At 36.8% G+C, this 22,995-nt stretch overlaps 2 protein-coding genes and 1 long non-coding RNA gene across 6 annotated transcripts; all 3 read right to left on the bottom strand.

Annotated features, from left to right (window-relative positions):
* Positions 1-1,295: 1,295 nt before the first annotated feature.
* On the bottom strand, positions 1,296-8,094 carry LOC133725605 (uncharacterized). Of its 2 annotated transcripts, XM_062152927.1 has the most exons (14): positions 7,587-8,093; positions 7,265-7,501; positions 6,593-6,772; positions 6,221-6,356; positions 5,786-6,120; positions 5,034-5,163; positions 4,770-4,898; positions 4,590-4,634; positions 3,571-3,650; positions 3,289-3,385; positions 3,101-3,190; positions 2,482-2,535; positions 1,740-1,805; positions 1,296-1,627 (listed from the first exon to the last, which is right to left on the bottom strand). In XM_062152927.1, the coding sequence occupies exons 1-14, from the start codon at positions 7,982-7,984 to the stop codon at positions 1,469-1,471; spliced, it is 2,136 nt and encodes a 711-aa protein (XP_062008911.1). In that variant the 5' UTR covers positions 7,985-8,093; the 3' UTR covers positions 1,296-1,468. The 2 variants fall into 2 exon arrangements, with proteins under 2 accessions (XP_062008911.1, XP_062008912.1); XM_062152928.1 differs by lacking the exon at positions 3,101-3,190 and having other exon boundaries at positions 7,587-8,094.
* A 1,925-nt stretch (positions 8,095-10,019) lies between these two features.
* On the bottom strand, positions 10,020-21,053 carry LOC133742506 (uncharacterized). 2 transcript variants are annotated; one of them, XR_009862605.1, is made up of 6 exons: positions 20,970-21,053; positions 12,639-12,712; positions 12,486-12,537; positions 11,633-11,756; positions 11,220-11,293; positions 10,020-10,528 (listed from the first exon to the last, which is right to left on the bottom strand). It is a non-coding gene; the product is annotated as an uncharacterized LOC133742506 (long non-coding RNA). The 2 variants fall into 2 exon arrangements; XR_009862606.1 differs by lacking the exon at positions 11,220-11,293.
* LOC133742495 (prefoldin subunit 5-like) lies at positions 13,378-17,324 on the bottom strand. 2 transcript variants are annotated; one of them, XM_062170185.1, is made up of 6 exons: positions 16,895-17,324; positions 16,516-16,790; positions 15,662-16,142; positions 14,904-14,973; positions 14,158-14,552; positions 13,378-13,711 (listed from the first exon to the last, which is right to left on the bottom strand). In XM_062170185.1, exons 5-6 carry the CDS (start codon positions 14,518-14,520, stop codon positions 13,625-13,627), a joined length of 450 nt encoding a protein of 149 aa, XP_062026169.1. In that variant the 5' UTR covers positions 14,521-14,552; positions 14,904-14,973; positions 15,662-16,142; positions 16,516-16,790; positions 16,895-17,324; the 3' UTR covers positions 13,378-13,624. The 2 variants fall into 2 exon arrangements, with proteins under 2 accessions (XP_062026169.1, XP_062026160.1); XM_062170176.1 differs by having other exon boundaries at positions 16,516-16,769.
* Positions 21,054-22,995: the final 1,942 nt, after the last annotated feature.

The following is a 22,995-nucleotide window of genomic DNA, read 5'->3' as shown; positions in this document are numbered from 1 at the left end:
ATAAGACTTATCAAAACTCTAATTTCAGTGATTAATTAACCACAGTTAAGAAATTATTGGGGGGCAATAATCTGTCTATTGCCCCCCAATAGACCACAGTTTTGACGTCGTCCGAGACCTGCAAGGAGATGAGCTTCGGAGCCCAAACCCGATTCCGGCGTGGAGCTTCGGAGCTTCCCGGACATCTGACAAACAAAACCGGCGAAGCCCAGACCCGATTCAGGGGTGGAGCTTCGGAGCTTCCCGGACATCTGACAAACAAAACCGGCGAAGCCCAGACCCGATTCCGGCGTGGAGAGCTTCCCGGACATCTGACGAACAAAACCGGCGAAGCCCAGAGGGGTTGGGATCATGGAGTTGGATGGTGTCATCCTCTGGTGGTCCGACGGTGGGACAGAGCGGCGGCGGTGGAGGCCGACATCGACGGTGGAGTGGTGGGCGTGGTGGCTTAGAGAGAGAGAGAGAGAAAGAGAGCCTGAGACGAGGTTAGAGAAAGAGAGAGAAATCGATGAGGAGGAGGAGAGAGAGATATGAGTGTAATTTGTTAATTAAAATGAGGGCAATACTGTCAAACACTGTTAGATTGAGTAAATGGGGTTAAAAAAACTCTTGGTGGAGTAAGTGGGCAATTTTTGGCCAAAAATTGGGTAAGTGGTTAATTCAATCAATTGGAACTCCCTCCCCATAAACCAATAAAGGCTTCTTTTTTTTTTTCTTTTTTTTTTTTGAGTTCAAAATAAATTCCATTGATAGAACGGCCAGAATGGCACATACAAACGGTCAATAAGGACACCCGGTACCATTCACTGTTACAAATCTTGCTCAATCATTTATTTTTTTGGATAGTTGGATACCCTATTTATTTATTTATTTTTAAGATATTTCAATCATTTTCTCTCTATTTTAAATATATGTCTCAATTTCTTTTTTAGTAAAGTAAAATATTACATAAAAAAAAAACAGGAATAAAATCTCACCCCATTAATTATTTAATGATTAGTTCTCCTAGTTTGGCCAGGAATCTTTTCAAGGGTTGACTTTTCCTAATTTGACAAGGAAGATGAAAAGTTGAGACAAGTTGACTTTGGTTTTCAAAATTTAATTTCTTGGTTCGGCTAGGAAAGTTTCTAGACTTTAGGGTATGGGGGTAAATGGGGGCTTTTCAAAATGGTGCGGGGGAAGCGGTGGTTGTGAAGCAGTTATCAGACATTGCAATTGATTATACTCACGACTAGTTGAATTACTTGGCTTAGCTTCTCTCTTTTTCTTAAAGAGAAAAAAAGAAAAGAACAAAATGATGATGAAGAGAGTATACGCTTATTATTGACGAAGAGATTTTACACCATTTTGCTATAATATAACTATACAGATGCAATTGCATGATGACCTATTTTCTAATAAATTTCTCATGATTTCATGAGAATAATTTGTCCTGATCGACTTGTATGGCTTTGGAGCTGGACAATAATCAATCTTGACTGAGTAAACTATTCCAACGTTGTTTAAGGGAATCATATGCACTGGAACATGGAATAGCTTGCAGAGTAATCCTTCCATCAATACTTGTTTCTGCAGCAAGCCCCAGTCTTAATAATGTAGCAATTGCCTTGTCAACTGGCATTTCAACCTGCATGAGGTTAAACCAACAGTCACGAAAAGAATGTATCCAGAGGTAGCCATGCATGGCTCTAACCCCTACACATAGTGAAAATTGCTAGGTAAAGGACTTCTGTTCTTGCCTTTAGTTTAAACACATCATACATAAATCTTTCGCATGTGTCTCCAACACTCCCGCGACTTGTAAGCTGCAGTCATAAAACATCTTGGTGATTATGCAGCTGACAAAATGATGACAAGAAAGGAACAGTAGACATTTTTCATTTTTCATGGCCTGTTTAACAGTTCAAGAAGTGAGATGTTAACCCAGATACCAGATACCAGGCCTCTAAACCCTCAGATATGGGATGGCCACTCAGCTCCATGCATCTTAGAAGCAAGTTTTTTTTCTACTGATTTTACTAAAACTCCTAAGCATAAATGAGCATCGGAATCTCTCTTTCCGGACTTTTAATTCAGAATTATGATCAACTTCAGCTGTTACATTGTGCTTATGAACATTAGCGGATAAAGTACAAATAAAAATCCAGCTAGGATCATATTCTTCTACTATGAATATGACAACAAGAAATATATTACTTCTTATAATGAAACTTGGATTCATCAGTCTCGACCTTCTCCTCGTTCTTGCTATTCTTATCACTGTTTAGTACGTTGGTTACAAAGCGGAAGTAAAAGAAACTACAATATACTTCAACAAAATACTAAAATTACATGAGGGTTATAAGCAGCGGGCATAAAAGTTCATATAACGAATGAATATCATGATTCAGAGCTATTTCAACTCTTAACCTCATAGTATGCAGCATTTTAACCTCTTATAATGAGATACTAGAAAGATTCAAAGTTACCAGGAGAACAAACCTTTCCCTCCTTAGCTTTGAGAAGGATTGCATACGCCAAAATGGCTTCCTTGTACTGCATATTGGGGAAAAAAAAAATATAGTACTTAAATCTTGGAACCAGAATTATACAAATGGCTTCCTTGTACCATTTTTTTTCAAAGCAACAAAAGTTTTTGTGTAGATCGCATAAATCAATCGAAAATTCAACAGATATGATAAACTGATGCATTTCCTCTACAGATGTCTGATATTAAAATCAAGGATTACGTTAAGATGAAACGGGGATATGATTTTGCCAATCAGAGATACTAACGTATGAGTCACAATTGGGTCATTGGAGATGTCAGGGAGAGAAACTGACACCAAGATGGAGCTCTGACATAACATGTAATCAAATATACTAGGGAACCTAACCAAATGAGGAAACCAACTAATTAAAACTAATTCTTCTGATGTAATTTAGAGAATGTAACAGATTGCTTGTAGCATTGTTATCTGTTTTCATTTATAACTAGAAAGGTTCCTTAATTGTGTTAACCCATTGAACTCACAACAAATGAAATGATTACAAATCTTTTCTCCCTTCGCCCTTCTCTATACATATCTAGCAAAGTTGAGTCAATGGAATAGTGCCTCACTTGTTGCTGTTCAGAAGCATCCAGCAAAAAATGAACTGAACCAAATCCACTAGCTAAGGTTTTCTCATAAAGCGTCTTGTTGACCAAAAGCTGTAATGAAAGGCTGCACTATGAGTTCACTTGAACACCTCCAATTTTGAAAAGCATACAGTTATAAACTCTTGCAGAGAAAAATGAAGTTGACTCACTTGATACCTATCCCAGGTCTGTTTGTATCCCAGAACCACACGGGAGATATATATTACAAGAGCACTGATAGCGACCACATCAAGATATATTGCTGACCTGTTATAATATTAAAGATGAAAACTTGGTAACAATTTTCTGGGGAAACTGAACTAGAAAGTGAGAACACTGAAATTAAGACTGACTCTCACTAAAAAAATGTGCCAAACGAAGGCGAATATAGGCGAAAGAATTTTCTTCATAATAATAAGAGAGAGAGAGAGAGAGAGAGAGAGGTTGCATACGGCGAAGATAAGACATTAACAAATTTGTAGTTTATGAAGTATGCTGAAAGCGCCAATGTTGAGGCAATGTCCAAGCGCACCTGCAAATCAACAGCATATGGTCGCAAAGATAAATATTTGAAAGTACTTTATTCAAAGATTAGCACTATCCTATTTGTTTTGCCTTAAATTGTCAATCATAAATTCATAATATGCATAAGCAGAGTGACTAGAATTCAGATACTAGATCTACAAGAATGAAGTCGGCATTTGGCTGCAAAGGTGACGGGGGTGCTAGAACACTCTTTAATATGATTCATTTGTTAATATAATAGATCGTTAAAATTGTTTAAGCAATAATTGAAAATAAAAAAAAAGAAAAAAGAAAAAAAAGGGAACTGCTGAGTGCAATACATCCATATTCTGATATATGTTGGTTGGTAACTGATTAGTGAATAGTAACTTAAGAAGTCAAAGTTTATCAACTCAATAATAATTAGATACAGAAGGCTGACATGACAAAATTGATGGTTAAATTTTATGCCTGTACTCAACTCTTACAGTAGTTGAGACATCTACTGACTACTACAAGAGTTTTATAGGCTGAACAGGCACTTGTAACTAGACTACCTAGTCTCTTGGCATAGTCATAATAGTTCCTAATAAAATCAGAGACATCTAGAATTACAAATTGTTTTCTGTAAAAGAAATTGATATGCCTCCACATATGGAAGTCTGGCCCATCATAAACTAGCCACTGTAGTAAAATTAATACTTTCAATGCAAACTGGAGTTGGAAACATATGTTGATCACTTATTCAATTATAGTTCTTAACTGATCTTCATGTATCCTTTGATTACAAAGCTGTGATCCAGGTCTTTCTAGACATGGACATAAGAAAGGAGGGAGGGGGGAATTAGAGAAAAGCCTATTTCTGTAAATTACTGATATCATATACAACAGGTTTTTATCAGAGAAAATCCTAACTGCTGTATGCATTAACCTAAAGAATTCTCAGCATGTAACAAGATCTACATACCGTGTCTATGATACGGAAAGAGAGCTTTTTGTGGGGAAAGATGACCTACAAAAAATAATGAGAAAATTCATGGGCATACACTAACAGGATATAGTAAATACAGTGTAACTTTGAAATTCATACACTAAAGCAATGACAATTACATTGGATGAGGGTTAAAATTGAGACAGAATTATTTACTGGTAGATCCGGAATAGGGATTTTCTCATAAATCTTTAACTGCAACGATGGAACTGAAGCATTATCTTCAGTACTCCTGTCATCTCCTTCTTTGGTATACAGCAAAATCAATTCTTGATATGCTGCCTCCTACTTTGCAAAAACAAGAAATACTATCACAATCATCTTGTAACTTGTATATCTATAACAGAAAAATAATATTAATCATCCTAGAAGGCTTTGCATACACAAAAAGTAAGGAGGTAAAAATATCTTGAGGAATACCTGGAGGATTGACTTTGAGAAAAGAATGGAAACAGAAGTCTTCAACATTTTCCATATATTCTTTTCACAGTATTTCCATGTAGCAGGTCTCCATATGTCACTGAGTGATATCCTTGATAAGAAGATGGGCCTGGGTAAAAAATACTAGCATAAGATCACAATCATAAAGTTGCGATCTATAACATCCATGACTAGAATAGCAGGAAAACCAAAGGAGAAAACAATAAATAGAACTCATTAATTAGCTTGGTTATTACATTAAATGAGCATTCATATTTTCAGTTAGTTTCTGTGTTTGATCACGCCACCTTTAACTTCAACGTGAAGTTTCCAAATCCCTTCTTTATTCTATAATGGCTTCTGTTTAGGCATTGAAATAAAAGAAAGATAAGAGGGGATCTTCAAGGGAATGAACCAATAATTTCTTTTAAGGAACAAATGGTTGGTTGTACAATCATTTTATGTTCATTAGGTTGCAAGAGGATCTTTAAACATTCTTTGCTCACAAATGGGAGAATTAACATAAAAAAGGAAATTTAAGATCTATTTTTTTTTTTTTTTGAAAAGGGAAATTTAAGATCTATAGGAACATAGATATTGAGCATGAACTCACTTTGGTGAAGAAGATTGATATTTGGTGCTAATTTCATTTAAGTTCAATATTTTTTCCTAAATAGAGGAAAATCAGTAAACAAGTGGAAAAAGAACTCCCAGACGATGATATGTAAAAGACAAAAGTGTATTGGGAAAACCTTGCATAAGGATCAGAAGCATTAGCATCAGCATCAAACTCAAATGGTGTTTCTGGTGTAAGGGAAATAAGTCCAATCCATGAAAGCAACTTCCTTAAGAGCCTTCCACGGGGTCCAACTGGGGATAAAATTCCTTCATAACGAGATACAGCTCTCTGTGCTGCCAGCCATATTGGAAGTTCCCTATCTGATAGTTGATCTACTCCCAGCAGATCATCAGAACTTTGTTCGTTAGTACGAAATGCTTGCTGAATAACAGAGAATTCCTTGAGCCAAAGTCTCATTTTTTCAGTCCATTCTTGTACCTCTGGTGTCTGAAGAGCAACTTTCAATGACTGTCCTAAAGCAGAGAAAAAAAAACATGTCAGATTATGTGTGAAAAGACTGGATGCCGCCTCATCAGAAGGAAGTCATGGTTCTATAAAAGACAATGACCTCAGTTATCCAGCTCCCGATTTCCCCCAATGGTTTCGATACAATGAAGAAGATTCCTCGTAGAAGTTTGGACTGTATGTACTCTAGTTTTTCAACAAGTAGTAGACCCTTCTGCCTTTCAGTTGCATATCCCCGCCTGTCAGATGGAATTGATATGTGGAATCAATATTTGGAAGTTCACTATCTTCAAAATGGAAAGTTTAGCATACAATGGATAGACAAATCCACTGTTCATTGGTACTAACCAGAGATATCCATATTCTTTTTATGTAAATTGCTATTATTTATCACAGCTTCATGGTTTAGCTTCAAAATATTGTAAAAGTACAAACAATGGAAAACAGAGCATTGAACGTAAAAAACTAGTATCACCTGTATATTATTGCATTGGACTGAGAAGCCTTCTTCCAGTCAACATATATTGGCAAAGTAAGGAGATAATCTGAGTTTAATGCAGATGTCAACATTAAATCCCTTGCTGATAGTTCTTCAAACTGAGCGTCATAAAGAAGCTGCATGAAAGAGCGCTGGAAACGAGTGGCTACGGCAACTCTACATAGATTTTCAAAGATTTCCATATCATGAGGATGAACAATTGAGACTAACTGAAGAACATATATTGCGTAAGCCTCCTAAAAGCTACAAAAGCGATCATTCAATCTTTCCAAACATTTACCTGAGAAACTGAAATTATTGTCCATATTTCTCCAATAGCAGTTAATTTATGGAATGAAATCAGATAAAAGTTCTATACTGATAAAAATTGAAATCAAAACAACTATTTTCATGACCACCATATTCTTCTCCTTTTTTCTAAAAGGAGTTACCTTATAGCATGAAATGAGAATTTTATACTGAGAAACAGTCATACCAATCTACCATTTTATACTGTACAATAGTTTCATGTGAAGCAAATCACACACCTAAAGCACTAAGCACAACTCCTACCAGTGAAGGGTATCAAAAACTCTAAACTTAACCTCTATTAAAGCAATTGAATAAACAGAAAGTAGTACGATTAGTGCCAAAACAAATCGGTGATACCTTTTGACGTCCTTAGCTGAAGAACCCAAGAGTTTCCTCAATCCCTCAACATAATCGAACGGAATTTCAGCTTCATTTTCTTCACTCCCAACTCCATTGATTCCTTCAGCAGAATCCGGAGCCATTGCTAACTCTTCAATTGCTTGCTTGTACTCCATGGAGTTGGGTTCCGAATAATCGGCTCGCATTTCCTCCAGAATGTTTTTGTGCTCGGCATGAAGAATCGAATCCAAGCACCTGCAAACCAAGCAAAACTTCAATTTTGATTCTTTGGTCACTGATCAATCAAGCAAATCAAAGCATTGAAGAATTGAGGAGTTACGATGAGAGAAGAAGAAGCTGCTCCAAATCATCGCCGTTCTCATCTCGGAAGAGATTCGAAACGACGCCGTCTAGCAGCTCGGCTTTGGAGACCGGGATGTACTTCTGCCTGGGAACCGGAATCTTCGAAATCGCCTGATCTTCTTCATCTTCGTCTTCATCGTCTCGCTTCTTCTGCGGGACGACGTCGTTCTGCTTCTTCTTAAGAAGCGGCGCTTCTGTGAGGTTTACAGCGTCGGTTTGGGGTTGCTTGGGCTCGGTGGAGATTTCTCGGAAGCCGGTGAGGGAAGAGCGAGCGAGTGTGAGCGAGTGAGGTGTTGAAGGAATAATAGTACGACGGCGTTTTGAGGTCAAGGAGAGAGAAGTGAGGCTGGTGAGAGTGTGGTAAGAAGCTGACATATCATCAGAATCCAAAATCACAGAGCAGAGGAGGAGCTCCGGTGGTGGTGCTGGAGGATAAGACGATGCTCTGTTTCAAAGGTTCTAATAATTTTTTCCATTTTATTCTAGAAAAGGTGAGAAAGGAAACTAACTCTAACCGTCGGGAAAGGCCTAACGACTTTTGCCACGAATCTAACAATATCACTTTTACCTTTTATTTTATTTTATAATTAGAGATTCTCTACGGATTTAATGTATCGATACATTAAGTAGACTAGTTCAATACAGAGAAGTAGACTAGTCTACTTAACTAATTCTTACTTATGCATGAAGTCAGTCTACCTCTGTATTCAATCCAATCTACTTGATTTGATGTATTGGTACATTAAATTTTCCTTATAATTTGATGTATTGGTACTTTTTTTTTTTAAATGGAATCGGTCAAAATTTTATTCGATTGTGTTGAGCCGCAAAGGAGACAGCAGCACGTAGTTTTGGCATTAAGAACCTCTTTCAGGACTTGGCTACTTTCAGTGGTTCAACTTCTTTAATGTAGCTACGTCATCATATATAGTGATTCAATGTACAATGAGATGCCCCTCTTGAGTTGCAAACAAAGTTCTCGGACTAAAAATCTATTTTTCGTGAATGACTTGTAAAACACTAGCATACTCATGAATTTTTTTAATAACTATTCAAAATAATAGTAACAGTAGTACGTATTAATGCATGAGATGCCTTATAGGAGTCGCAGAACAAACATTGAAACCTTGTTTGAGAACTTTACAACTTGGGAGGGTCAAGTAGATATATGACTACAGTGCGAGCGTGCAATCAACTTTGGGCTCCAAAGCAATAAGAGTCTCATTTAAACCATCAGGTAGACGAGCATTACCGAGAACTAGATCAACAATATCAGACCTTCATAGATCCCACATACAATGATAGAAGCTTTTTTTTGTCAGAGATACAATGATGGAACCTAGCTAGCAGGAAACCCATCTTTAATCCACCTAAAGCAAATAAAGCTCCAGCATCATTCAGCCTCCCGAGTTCATTCACCTCCTCCTCTTCTCGATCGTAGACGTTATGATGAGAAAATTCTTTCATGATTGGTTTCTGAGTGCACCCAAAGAAACAGACATATGAACTAAATATTGTTTTCAGTTTCAGACTAGGTACAGTGAGTATGATGTAAGTCAAAATTAGCAGGTACATGGCACAATTATGAAGTACTAATCCTCACTTCATATAAGCTAGAGTACGTCATAATTTTTCATGTAGAAGGTTTTCTCATATCATAGATATACACAGAAGCCTATTCATCACCGAGAAGAAGTTTTGAATTGTTCAACGCCAAGCTGAGCTATCACCAGAGCAGCAAGTCTGCAAGAATATATATCAGTCAACCAGTCACAGATGGGAAAGAGGTGCTCTGATCAACTAATGTTTGCTAGAGTGGTTTGCATGAAACACTGCAACTGTGAATGCACCCCACAGCCGAAGAGAGCAAACTAGTACACAAATCATTGGAAGCATAACCAGACAGTAGTATTTTTACTATTTTAGGCTAGTAACAAGATTCTATGCCAGACATCTTTACATATATTTGAAAATGGATGTAGTTCCTAACTTCCTATATGATAACACAAAAGCCAGTGAAACAACAGCATTCAATTAACACATAGATTGAAACCACCTTGGCTGCTAGTCCTTTACAGTTTACACCACTTTTCAGCAGCATCATCAGTTTCAGGCAATCCCTTAGTCGCATATATGCCATTTGATGTGCACATGCACCTGCAATACAGTAACAACCGGGCCAACTAGGTAAGTTTACAAAAATATAGAAAGAGCAGCTAAATGCACAAACTAAATATGCCAGTGCGGTATGGTTAATTAGCACAAAAATATAGTCACTAAGATTCATATGAAATATTCCCCAAAGTATGTTAGGCTTATATACCACAGAATTTTCCTCTTTGAAGAGTCTTCCAAGTGTAGGTGGAGATGAAGTTTTAGGAATACCCACTGGCATATCATAGATGGCTGGAACAAAAGAGAGTACGTGCATGTCTTACTGCACAGACAAAATCCTGATAGCAACAATAAGTTTAGATAGCTAGATCCATGTAACAGGCAGTAATGGGTTCTTTTGTAAAGCTGGATTCTGGAATGCTATATATGTTTACTGTGATGGGGAATTGAACCAACCAGCCAGAAAATGAAAAGGACATTCCAAGGAGTTGCACCTTAGTACGAGGACTCAAAACATGTAAATGGAGAAATGGGACCTGCTGTATAGCGGGATTCTGGAATGCCAAATGCTTTTATGGTGCTGCGGCGTTCAATTAACCAGCCAGAAATTGGAAAGGGAAATAACTGTTTTTCTAAAGCAGTATATTAGAAAACATAATTGTACCTTAGAAAGAGGACTGGAAACATTGCCAGGGAAAGGAAGCATCTGTGCATCTATAAGCTCTCCCTGGTGAAACAAGTTCCTTTTATAAAAACAGTTAACCAAAAGGACTGAGGGAAGTCCTTTAGTCATTGAAGATCTGACTGCACATATCACCACAGCATTCAAATATTAGTCACTAAATTGAGTCGAAATCTTCTATGTCTACAGGTGCACTGGTTTCAAATACTGAAACTTGTAGAGTTAAGAAATTTTTTCATGAAGGGACTGAAAAAATAGATACGGAGGTGGAGGGAGATGGACACTATTATAGTATTATCACATTCATTCCTTAGATGAAAAGCATAGACCATTTGGAAGACTGAATTTTATGGGGAAACTCGACTTGGAGATCTTTTCAGTGGGCTCGCTTGGAATATGACAGCCGTATATTTTTATTTTTTATTTTTTATTTTTTCTGAAGAAGCTAGATTAAATTGGCAATAAGTCTTTGCCGGGAAAACTTCATCAAAATCATTACTATGAAGTTGGCAGCCATAAAATGCTATATCATACCACCTGATTGTATTAGCAACAAGTTCCACCAACAATTCACATTTTCACAAAATTGTTCCAAGGAAGTTCTGTTGAAGTGTACTAATAAACTCCTTAACTTCACACAAAATCAAACTTTCTAGAAAATGAAAATACTCATGAAATCTAGGTGCTGCTAAGGATTAAATCCTCATATTTCTTCAGGTCTAGCTTGGTGTCTAGATTTCTTATCAATGGTTTCACTAGATAGAATAAAATAAAATAAAAATGTTGCATTTGTGTAGATATTTTGACACACACTTGTATAATATTCATCAATACCAACTTCCTTCTGAAAATATACACTCAGAAAACCACATTGACCACCCTATCACCTGCATATAAGAGGTATAATATTTACTGACAAAGAGTAAGGAAAACTCAAATGAAAAACCATATGATCAATAAACTAAAGAGTTTCTAAAGAGGAGTGCTCTGTGTCCTTTGCTTTGCTCTCCTTTTTTAAAAATTTCTGTTTAAATTTTGTTTCTCTGATAGATAGGCTTTATTACTATTAAACCATAAGTCAGGTTATTAAGCTAAGGCCACCCAAACCCAAGAGGTAGAAATTAAACCATTATCCCAAAATACCAAAGAACCCATGCCATTCAAGTGGCAAGCATTCCTGTTTAAGAAGTGGACTACAATATGTAGTAGATATAGATAAGATGAACCTTAAAATCCGTGACGCAAAAGCTACATATGTGCGTGCTCATGAGATATATCAGGTCGCAACAACCGGTATGCTTTTTGCCGATTTCTTCACTCAGCTAATAAACTGCCAAGGCAACCTGACCGCTGCATATGTAAATTTAATATAAATCAGTGGCATTCAAATAGTGTACAGCATTTAAAGTGCATGATGCAAAACCTACAACGTAATACAGAAGTAGCAAAAAGGTATTGAAAGCTAAGGAAGCCCCAGACTAATCCCATTGGCCCAGCTCTAAAGCTAAGGCCTCTTTGGTTCAAAGAGAAGTCTCCAAGGTAATATAAGACGGTGAATGAAAACAAAAATCAATCTAGAGGAAATCTAAGTAAAATGTATGTGAGCTAATGTCATTAATAGTCTGATTAAAATCTTAGTGTAAGTAAATATTCTTCGAAGGTCCATTGTCGCTTAATGAATCTTCTGATAATTTTGTCACTTAAGGCAAAGCAATAAGGCCCCCTCTTGTGAGGCAAAGAAGATTGGAGGAAATTGAGTGCTGTTGAAGGCTTGGTCCCTTGATATCTCCTCTCCTGTCTTAGTCTTTCTGTTGTCCCACCTTTGTTCTCTACTATTTCCCTAGGTTCTCTGAAAATATGTCAGCTATCAAATATTACCTTCCATTTCTTAACATTTCTATCTTTCTATGCCACCATAACAATACTCACACCAGCCTTGCTTTTCTGTGCTATTATGTGTACAATAACATCAACAGATCATGTATACCAATCAATAAATAACAAAGTATGGGAATGCTTTATAGTAATCAATTATGCTTTCTCTGTTTGCACACAAGCCATCATACATACAGCAAGTACCTGAGCAAGGAACGGTTCATATGAGTATGCAGAGAGTAGTATGCATCATTCCCTGCATACAACTAAACAGATGAACAGTGTGTTTGTATTCATACAATACAATACAATAGATTACTCATTCCAAAGGAATTACAGGAATCATAAACTGAGTACCTGAGCCAGAACCAACTCAACAAGCCGATCAGCATCACTTCCATCATTGTATATAACAAATGTGTGTTCTTTACCTAGAAAATAAGAAACAGAAGCAAATAATTGTAGTACGTGTTTTACATATAACTACACCAATTTTGTTATCAGACAACGGCAGAAAACCGTTGTGTGATTTGAAGACCCACCGTTGTAGAGTGAGGCGTTGTCTGATGAAAATTCAGACAACGGTGGAACACAGTTGTCTGACAAACACACAGACGACGGGTATGTGTTAAAAGTATTGTCTGATAGCTCGGCAGATGGCTCGGCAGATGCCAAGCGCAGCTGCGCGGCAGTTGCGGCGCTGCCGTCAGACAACAGTGCTTGTTTTCAAGCTGTTGTATGTTAAGCTTGTCAGACAACATATTTTTATTTTGTGTGTTGTCTGATTGATCTTCAAACTTCAGTTCTTGGACTATATCTGTTGTCTGATTAACTTTTGGAACAACAGAGTTCAATTGCTTCTGTTGTGTGAGTATAAATTAGAATACACTAATTTGTTAAAAACCGATGTGTGATATGAATGATTGCAGTGTATTTGCTCCAATTTTGGCCATTCGTGCAGTCGCCATTATATCTATTCTGTTATCTGATCATTTGAACATCCCATTCCTAAATTAAATTGTGCATTCATTTGGTCCATTTACCAAATGAACAGTAGTTCATCAAATGATACACCACACAACATTTGAAGCTGGAAAAAGCAAATTGTAAATTGTAAGTAGTTCTGCAATGATACACCACAACTAGAGTCTTTAAAGAGCAGAAGAGAATTAATCCCATTTGTAAGGGAACAAAACCGCACCAGTTCAAGCGTGCAAACCACAACTCTTAACATGATGTTTGAATTCTATATCAAAACAAGCATAATCTACTCCTAAGTCACCAGTACTTCACCATGATCTTAACTTGAATACCACAGCACACATATTAAAAGTCCTTGTCTCCTACTGTGCTGCAGGAGCCATCTGCTTCAGTTTTGCTTGCAAAACTAACCCAGCTTCATTAGATATGCTTTTCTTCTTAGAAGCAACCTGCATATCAATTTACAATTTCGTAATTAGAAGAAAACAACAACAAAAAAGGAAGAACTAATAAGCAAAGAAAGAGTAGCCCTACTTTAAAGCAGTTTAAGGTATGCATTAGAGTCAAGAGGAGCATTTTTGTCCCCCCTTTGATTAAAACATACAAAGAAAACATTACAGCAATCAGCAATCTCCTAAACTCTGGATCAATGGTCACAGAAACACTACTCAATTGCGGCTGCCACAGAGCAGCAAAACAATGAATTTTTGAAGGTAATAGCAAAGTAGCTGAGATATGAAATTGGCATTACGAGTAGCAAACAAGAAACATATTATGCATAAGGAGGTTTTCAATTTCAGGTCTCGTATATGAGCAAGAAAGAAGGAAGACTAATCACCAAACCTAGCAAACGTACAAAATATTGAAATAGATTCACAAAGAGGAGAACTTTGACCTCAACGAGTTGTTCGAAATTGGACTTGAGGAGATTGATCTTGCGGTCGCAGTAGTCTTTGGCTTGAGGCATGTTCTTCTCGATGAAGTAGCCGGTGCCGACGTCGACGAGGACCTGGTCGGGGTCCTGGAGAGTTCCGGGGATGTAAAGGGAGGCGGTAAGAGGGACGAGCATCTTTTTGCCGGTGGGTCGGAGGGAGAGGTCGTGGAGGGCGGAGGAGGCGAGCTCGAGGCGGGTGGTGGCGGTGCGGATGTTGTTGAGAGAGTCCTGGAGAAGATTGACCTCCAGATCAGTTTGCTCTTTCACTGCCTTCAACTGCTCCACGCTCAGCTTCTCCATCTCTCCTCTCACGCTCATCACCATCTTCAGTCGATCTTCAACATGCACATAAGATACTAGCACAAACACGAATAGATTTTAATAAAAGCCCAAATGAAAAGGTAGATGAATGCAGATGGCTGGAATATCATGTATGAATGTAAAAGAAATCAACAAATGTAAATCTCCAGGAAAGTTATGTTAAATTCAAAACCATATTAATATTTCTGGAACACATATTATAAATTAAAAGCGTCTTACTTGGTTACAATTTTATCAAACTTGTACATTTTACCAAACTTATTTTTCGGATTCAATTTTAGTTATATTCCGATCCAGATGGCCAGTGACAAAATTACTAGTGCAGTCTAGTAAATCTACTGAAAATTGAATCAGGCTTATATTAAAGTTCAAACAAATAAGCTCACCAACATCAGGTTCCAATTTTGCACTGTTTAAGTCTGACACTAGCTTGCTGATTGAGTCTTTTGTGCCATTCTAGATGAATCAGCAGGGACAAAAGGATCAGAACAAATGAAACCATATTAAAAGGGTTGAATACAAGTTACAAATTCTGCAAAATGAATAAGAAAAATGCACATAAAAAATGCATGATAACTTGAAACAAAATCAGGAGAGCACCATGGTAAAGGTGTGTCACAAGGTGGGAATACGTCCTAAATATAAACATATACATAATAATTTTTTCTGTAAATGCAACAAATTGACTATTACTGACTCTCTCAGCAATTAGGAAACAAATAACTACCTACACTAGGCATGGAAATCATTTCATTTCATAAGGTCAGGTTCTCACAGTGTGTTTGTTTAAACGAGACTGTTATCAACTATGTTTTGAAATATCTACTTGTTCAGTACGTACCATTAAAATTCCACTAAATTAATTACCAAGGCAAAAATCACAGAACGTAAACTTGCTTTTGTGAAACTAAATCAGGCAGCTTTTATACTAAACAAAAAAATTAATCGAAAAATGGAATATTTTTGAAAGATACTATTCTGAGTATCTAAAACAGAGAATGTAAAGCCAATCACATATATCATAATCAAATAATAAACCCAATCAAACCCTAAAGCACAAAAATTCTGAGCAGATAAAACAACTATATACTATAGGTAATGCAGAAAGAGAGACGTTGTTGCATAAAAAAAAAAAAATACTTACACACTTCCAGTTTCCACCAACAAAAAACTGCAAAACAAACACAAGATTTCAATCAGATTAGAAAAATCCAACATTGAAGAATCCGCAACTTCATTGACTGAGAGACTAAAGATCTCTCATAGTAGTTTAAAAAGGATAAAAAGGATAGCCTATGCTGTTCTCTAAAACTTTACCATAGTAGTTTAAAAAGGATAACAATATCTGTTGATAAGGTGAGATGCATTTGTCACCACAGAAGCTGAAAACTCCTCAAAAATGCACCCTTTACACAACTAATGTTAGAGAATCACTCATCTATTGACGACAATCTATTGAATGCGATAACTTAACTCAACCTAGGTGCAATCAATCGTCTTTGATCCTCTTGAGAAGCTTGTTAGCCCAGCGTTTAACGCGTCGCTTCAGGGTATAGCCAACAATGATCCCAGCAACAAAGGCAATTGCACAGAACTTTGAGCATGTCCACAGGGACACCACTCCTCTTCAAGCAAACATAAAAAATTTACCAATTCAGTCCAATTGCAGAAATTCAATCCAACTATTGAAGTTCACTTAACCATAACACAAGTTCATATACTAATTCAAGCCTCACCAATACGTGAACAACTCTACTTAAACACAAGCCAAAACAAGTTTGGGAAGCTCAATAGCAAAACCCAGAATCAATTTGCGAAAAAGCGATTAAAGAACCAAACTTTGGTAGCATAATTGTTAGTTAAAGACAAGGCATTATGGACCTACTGCATAAATTGATCAAATATTTCACGAGTTTCACACCAAAGTAACCCAATTCACACATATATACAATCAGAAATTTATAAACTTTAAAAGGGTAGAGCTAGATGGGTCTGTACCTAACAGGTCTGGCGACTATAATACGAGACTGATCGGACAAAGCGGCAGAGAGGCCCTCAGTAGAACGAGGACCTTCAAAGGAAGAAGAAGAAGAAGATGATGAAGCTTTTTCGGATTAGTGTGGGAGGAGCCGGTACATCATCCCCAGAAAAGTCACGTTCTTTTCTCTCTCGAAAGGCTCGGAATCCATGGTCGGAGATGGAGATCCGAGTCTCTGTTAAACTCCGGTGACTAGAGTGCACAATTTTAAGATCTACTTATGAATATCAGAACCCTAAATTTTGCATCTCAGTGAATTGAAACAGTAACGAAGAGCGAAAGCTGACAAATTCAAATCAAAATTGAATCAAAACAGTAAAGGAGACGACGAGAACTTACCAAGTTCGAGACAAATCGAATCAAAGGCGTGAATCGAAGTTCGAGATGACGAAATTTTTTAGGGCTCCTGTGTGAATCCAAGTCTAAGGCTGCTCCGATGTGAATCCACGGATTCACAGAGAAATCTCCTTTAGGGCTTCGAAGGGAAATCTCCCATTTAGGGCTTCGAAGGCTTCGCTTTGGAGGTGGTGGATTTAGGGTTTAGGATTGTGGAGTGAGTCGGGGCAGCTGTGGAGTGAGTCAGAGTGAGAGTCGGACAGCGAGGGAGTCAGAGAGAGAGTCGGGGTGAGTTGGGGTCAGCTGTGGGGTTTTGTGGAGTGAATGTCGTGTCGGGTTTAGCTGTGGGCATTAGTTTGGTCTGAATGGATTTTTTCTGAAGTGTTCTAATAGTTTGGTCTGAATAGATCGATGCTATTGTGTAGTTGTCTAGCGCTAGGACACATGGCCACATTAATTTCATCATGCAGGCATCAGACCATGGTTTTCCACATATCTGTTGTCTGAATGCCAGTTAAAAATTTTCAGTTTTGCCGCCTCTTGTTGCCTGCTGAGAGGGAATCGAATTTTGGGGGAGAGAATGCAGGGAAATGTTGGAGGGAATAGTGCCATTTTGAGGCAAATCTACACACATCCAAACTTTCCCAATATATCTCCCTTTATCAGACAACAGAAAGTAAACAAACAGTTGTATGATATTTTGCAAGCTACACTCATACAACAGATATAACTATTCTGTTGTGCTTTAGAGTATCAATTTGGAGCCAAATTTGAGTCGATCTAGGAGGGAAATCTGCCGCTATTTTTTTTATGATTCACACAACGGATTATTCTTGTAACCGTTGTGCAATGACCTTCTAAAAAAAAATTCAGAATTTTAACCCCCTTATACAACGTTAGTTTAGTAAACATGTTGTGTGATTAACTTTTCTTCATCACACAACGCATTTTTTTTTTTCGTTGTGCAAAAAGTGTTGTGTGTTAACATTTTTGGTGTAGTGATACTTCCACAATATTGATATATATTTAGTCTTAAACACATACATAGAGCGCGCAAAAGGTAAACATATTTTGTCATACCCATTAAACGAATGGTTTCATGGCCTGTGTATACTTACATTTGCCGCAAATAGAGTTAAGTAAAACAGAAACTAATAGTTTCACAAATTTTCACTACACTTCTGTTACTAGTAAAACAAAAAAATGTAAATTTTCAAACCAGGTTATAAGCAAGTTCTCTCATGTTCTAACTACTACTTTACAGAACTGATTCACAAAAGTCAATTGTGGATAAAAGAATAGCAAAGAAAGTGAACAGAGAACCACCTAACTGAATAGAGAAACCTATCATGTTTCCTTTCTGAATTAAGCACATAGGTAGATATATGCTTTCGGTAAGTCTCATTTTGCAACCATACAAGTCTAACAGAACATCTAAGTTATGACCTTTCCAATTTCCCAAACTAAAAGATCTCCAAGGTCTTAGAAGTACCATAACCAAAATACGAGTCATAATTAGTGTGATACTAATACGAGCATTTTAATGTAATATTTTAGTAGTTAATTCCTCATATTTTGCTTAGTTAATTCCTTAACCGAATCGATTTAACTTATTTGGTGTTTTATAGGTACATTGTGTTCGTGATGATACTTTAAGAGCTAAATGGAGTCTCAAAGTTCAGAAATGACTAAGAAAATAATGGAGAAGAGAAAGTGAGCTAGACATTTTCCTACTCCGGCTAAGAGAAAGTGAGCTAGACAAGAAAGGAGGGGTAGCCGTCTGACAAAACGAACTCCGAATGAGTTGAAACCTTCTAGTTTCATCCTAGACATCCCAAGGATAATTTGTTATGAAGAGTGTCAGAGCTAGTTTTGAGTGGAAAGCCTTCAAACAGTCAATCCAATTTTCTGCATAAGCAAAACTGGAAAACTGGACCTGTAAGGAGTCCAGCACAGTTTCCGGACCAACCACATGGAATTAAGCTCTGCAATTTGACCAGGATGATCTACACTCATAGAGGAACATTTGATATGAAGAAATCGGAGGCCCATTCTGAAGTCTTAGTGGAGAAATAATTGAAGGAATAAAGGAGCAGAAACTGACCTAAAACCAGCTCAACATTCATCATGTTCATGTTTCCTACCCACATGAAGAAAGCTAGATGCTTATCTCTTTTTCCTTGGATATATTTTTCTACTCCAATCTCTTTAATTGATCATCATCACTTCCATATTTCTGCACCTTCATGTTTTGCTTTCATTTCATCATTACTCCATCTTTTCCATATTTTACAAACCACTTTCATTATTTTTCTTCCTCTCATCATTTCACTCTTCTTTTTCTTCCCTATATAAACACCTTCTCCTCTCACTCTCAATCACAAATTCCTTCATCCATTTCATCTTCTTTGTCTCTCCATTTCCACTCCATTTTCCTTTCCATTCTCTAGTCTTCTTGTTCTGCATTTTCATGCAAGGAGAAAGAGAAGCCATGTAATACATCAATTTTATAGCCGCCATCCACCCTTGTATTGTCCCTAGAAGATTGCTTGCTTTCAAGGATCTTCAAGTTCTTCGTCTCAAGGCTTTATCATTCATCTTTCAAGGTGTATTATATCCTTTCTCTTGTTTTCTTTGTTTGATTTTGTAAGACTATGAATTCTAGTTAACAAATAATGTTAAGGGTAAAGTTTAAAGCCCGTCTCTATGTTTGAATAAAAGTTGTGATTTCTTTGTGTTGATTTCTATGTTGCTTATGTGAGATTGCTTAATTGATTTTGGATTATAGAAAACTTTTATATGTATGTGTTCTTTGGTGGCCAACTTAGGATATGTGCATGTAATTGGAGCTAGATTTAGGTAAACAATTCACCTAATAGTTTTGTGAACTTATTTCATAAGTAGTAAAGGCTTTGGACAAAAGTCGAAATCAATTAAGGAGGATTGCAAATAGATGAACTTTTTCATACTAGGTTGTGCACTTTGGTTGACATCTTTTCTTTGTTCTTCATGCATTGAATATGTTCTTGATTAGCTAGCTTTCTAGACTATGATTGCATGTTCAATAGAATCGATTTAGGTGCTTTCACTTAGATCAATTATTCAAGGAAAGTAAAATATGGGAAATTGTTTGCTTATTAACGTTTCACATAGTCAACTTCTTTCTCATGACATTAGATAATCAACTATAGGAATTGTAATTGGATTTCATTCATATGGATGTGGTTTTGATCTTTGTTCCTTGCGTTCCACCCTTGTATATATGTTTTTAGATTTTCTTTATTTATTTTAATTTTCAATCTTATAATCATAAAACCCCCTTATTTGTGTTTACTTGTATATATTTATATTCTTTATTTTTTTTTGTAAATAATATTTTAATTCTTTATTTGTTTCACAATTACAGGTGTACCCTCAATCCTCGGCTAGAACGATCCCTACTTATCCTATATTATCGATGACATTTTACAGGGTTAAATTGTTTGCTACTTTTAAGCGTGTCAGATACTGATACCCCTACTAGTCCCTAGACGTCAAACCAACATACAATCACTACGGAAGACAGAGCAAGCTAGCACAACCGACACAAAAGGCAAAGCTGGTAGTATCACAATCACCCCAACTAAAATCCAAACATATGATGATGCCACATATATATGGCTCATTTGGAAGCATCAAATAAATGCAAAATTTTAAACCCCAACAAAGTCTTCCTTGTGTAGTCATCATACTAATGATTTGTACAAGCTTGTGATCACATATTTAAATCATCCAAAAGCCAGCAATGAGCATAAACATTGGTTCATACCAGTTGCAAAAGGATGATAACTTCCTATTTGTACATTAATTGCTAGAACTTACAAGCTAGCAGAGCAAATCGAGAAATCGCCGCAAAATATGAAGTAAAATCAGTGGTATTAAGGATGACTATAGCAAATTGTTATGGAGAAAGGTAAGAAGACCTAAATCAACGAGGAACACCAGAACCAACCAATCCAAATCTGAAACCGAATCGAGGCATTTAGGTATAGAAAACTTAGATTCAGAAAAAACAAGAAGATGATCGAGGAGGTAGTACCTGGCAAAGGGAGCAGAGATTCACACCAAAACCACACATTGAGCGCTTAGGGTTTGAGCGGCAATCTGGATTGGAAAAACGCACTATTTATAGAGAGAGGATACTAATTTTTTTTCTTTTTTTTTTTTCTATATTATTACCTGTGACTGTGAGAGTGTATCACTCTAATCCAATGAGAGTGTTGAAAAGACAGTTCTACCCATGACTAAGAAGCCCCCTACACAGCTGCACCAAACCACCGCGTGCGGTCTAGTCTGTCATCCTGGCCACGTGTCAGTTTTTTACAGCGAGTGAGTATGAATTGTAGCTGCAAGGAAAGTCGAGTCTCCCTTTTCCCTCCTCCAACTACTTCTCTCTTTCCCGCCCAAATCCCAAAGTCCATACAGGCGGATTTTGAACTACCAAACGTTAAGTTTAACGGCACTTCGTTTTAGAGATCACTCTGAAAGTCCATTCTTTTTTTTTCCGGGCAAATTTCTCGAGCAGAAATCCAAAAATGGCGACGAGAGGTCTCGGTACCGCAACCATCGCGACGAAGAAGCATGCTGTTCCTATTACTGAGTGAGTAACTTGATCACGATTCTGTGCTCCGCTTAGCTCTATTTCCTTCAATTTCTTCGATCGTTTGGGGTTTTAGCTTAACAAGTCTGTGTATGAATTCAGTTCCTCTCCGATTAGCTTCGATTAAATTAATTTCTCTACTGATTTTGTTTTTGCATCGCTTTTCTTGTCCAAATTTGAGGTGGTAGTTAACTTTTGTGCTTGGAATGTTGATTTTTCCAAGGACCAAAATATCGAGTTTCGAGGAAATTTCGATGGTCCCGGAAACAGAAATTTCGACAGAAATATCGAGGATATATCGATTTCGGTAAATAATAAAAAAAAATTATGGAAATTTGAAGAAAAACATGGAAATTTTAAGTAAAACTTTTAGATATTTTTATTAAATCAATTGTCTACTATATATGAAAAGAAAACCTTAATAAACATTGTTATATAGTAATTTGTAATAATTTAAGATGAAACGGTAAATGCTGAATCGCCTACAACTCTGAAAATTTTAGAAATAAACATCCTTTTTTTTTTATGGCCGGAAACCCAATGGGAACATTACACCTTGAATTGCATGAGTAACTTAGAATCACGTAGAAGACTTATGAGGTACAAAATTCAAATTGTAATTGATTGTTCTATGTTAGTTATTGATTGAACATTTACCTAAGTTTTCAGATTGGTAGGCAAAATGAATATATATTAGAATGTTGCAATGATAACACAATTATATGTGCAGCAGAGTTGGCTAAGGCTCTTGCTCAAAGAGCAATGAAGTGACCAAGGTTTGAGCCTTGGTGACTTTGTTGATTTTTTTTATTGGAATTTTTGGCCAACTATATATCAGCCACATGATGTTGATGTTGCATGTGACTGATGTGAGAAAGGGTGGGAAGAGTCGGAAGGTTCCGGAAATTACCCAAAATTTCGAAAAATATCGTCAATTTCTCGATATTTCCGGAAATTTCGGGAAATTTCTAAAATACCCGTGGAAATATACTTGGATTGTCACGGAAATTACCCAAAATTTCGCAAAATATCATCAATTTCTCGATATTTTAGGAAATTTCGGGAAATTTCCAAAATATCCGTCGAAATATACTTGGATGGTCACGGAAATATCGACACAAAAAAAAAAAACGAAAATTTCGACAAAATATCGCCGAAACTTTCGATTTTTTAGTCCTTGGATTTTTCTCAGTCGAATTTACCAAGGCATTTGTGTGTATGACGGTCGCTGAAATGCAAGGCTGAGATGATGAGAGTGAATGAGGATAATGACGATAAAGGTCAGAAATCAACAAGAGAGAAGGGCTTTGATGCTCTGAAGCCTCCTGCTGGAGCTTTCTTCATATTCCTGTGAGCTACTCTTGTTGTTCGTTTACGTTTAGATTTTTTTGTTTTTTTTCATAGAGCCTTGTTCATTATTCTACTGTTAGATTCTAGATTCGCATTGCTCTTCATTGTGGAAAAT

This window comes from Rosa rugosa, chromosome 1 (assembly GCF_958449725.1).
Source record: "Rosa rugosa chromosome 1, drRosRugo1.1, whole genome shotgun sequence".
In the NCBI taxonomy this organism is placed as follows: domain Eukaryota; kingdom Viridiplantae; phylum Streptophyta; class Magnoliopsida; order Rosales; family Rosaceae; genus Rosa; species Rosa rugosa.
Note: the sequence above shows the minus strand (reverse complement) of the source record. Positions and strands in the feature narration are given on the sequence as shown.

Coding starts and splice junctions, on each gene's coding strand:
- LOC133725605 (XM_062152927.1), bottom strand. CDS start 7,984: ATGTCAGCTTCTTACCACACTCTCACCAGCCTCACTTCTCTCTCCTTG. Junction 7,502..7,586: donor CAGCTTCTTCTTCTCTCATC/GTAACTCCTCAA, acceptor CTTGGTTTGCAG/GTGCTTGGATTCGATTCTTC. Junction 6,357..6,592: donor TCCAATGCAATAATATACAG/GTGATACTAGTT, acceptor TCCATCTGACAG/GCGGGGATATGCAACTGAAA.
- LOC133742495 (XM_062170185.1), bottom strand. CDS start 14,520: ATGGTGATGAGCGTGAGAGGAGAGATGGAGAAGCTGAGCGTGGAGCAG. Junction 13,712..14,157: donor ATTTCGAACAACTCGTTGAG/GTCAAAGTTCTC, acceptor ATTGATATGCAG/GTTGCTTCTAAGAAGAAAAG.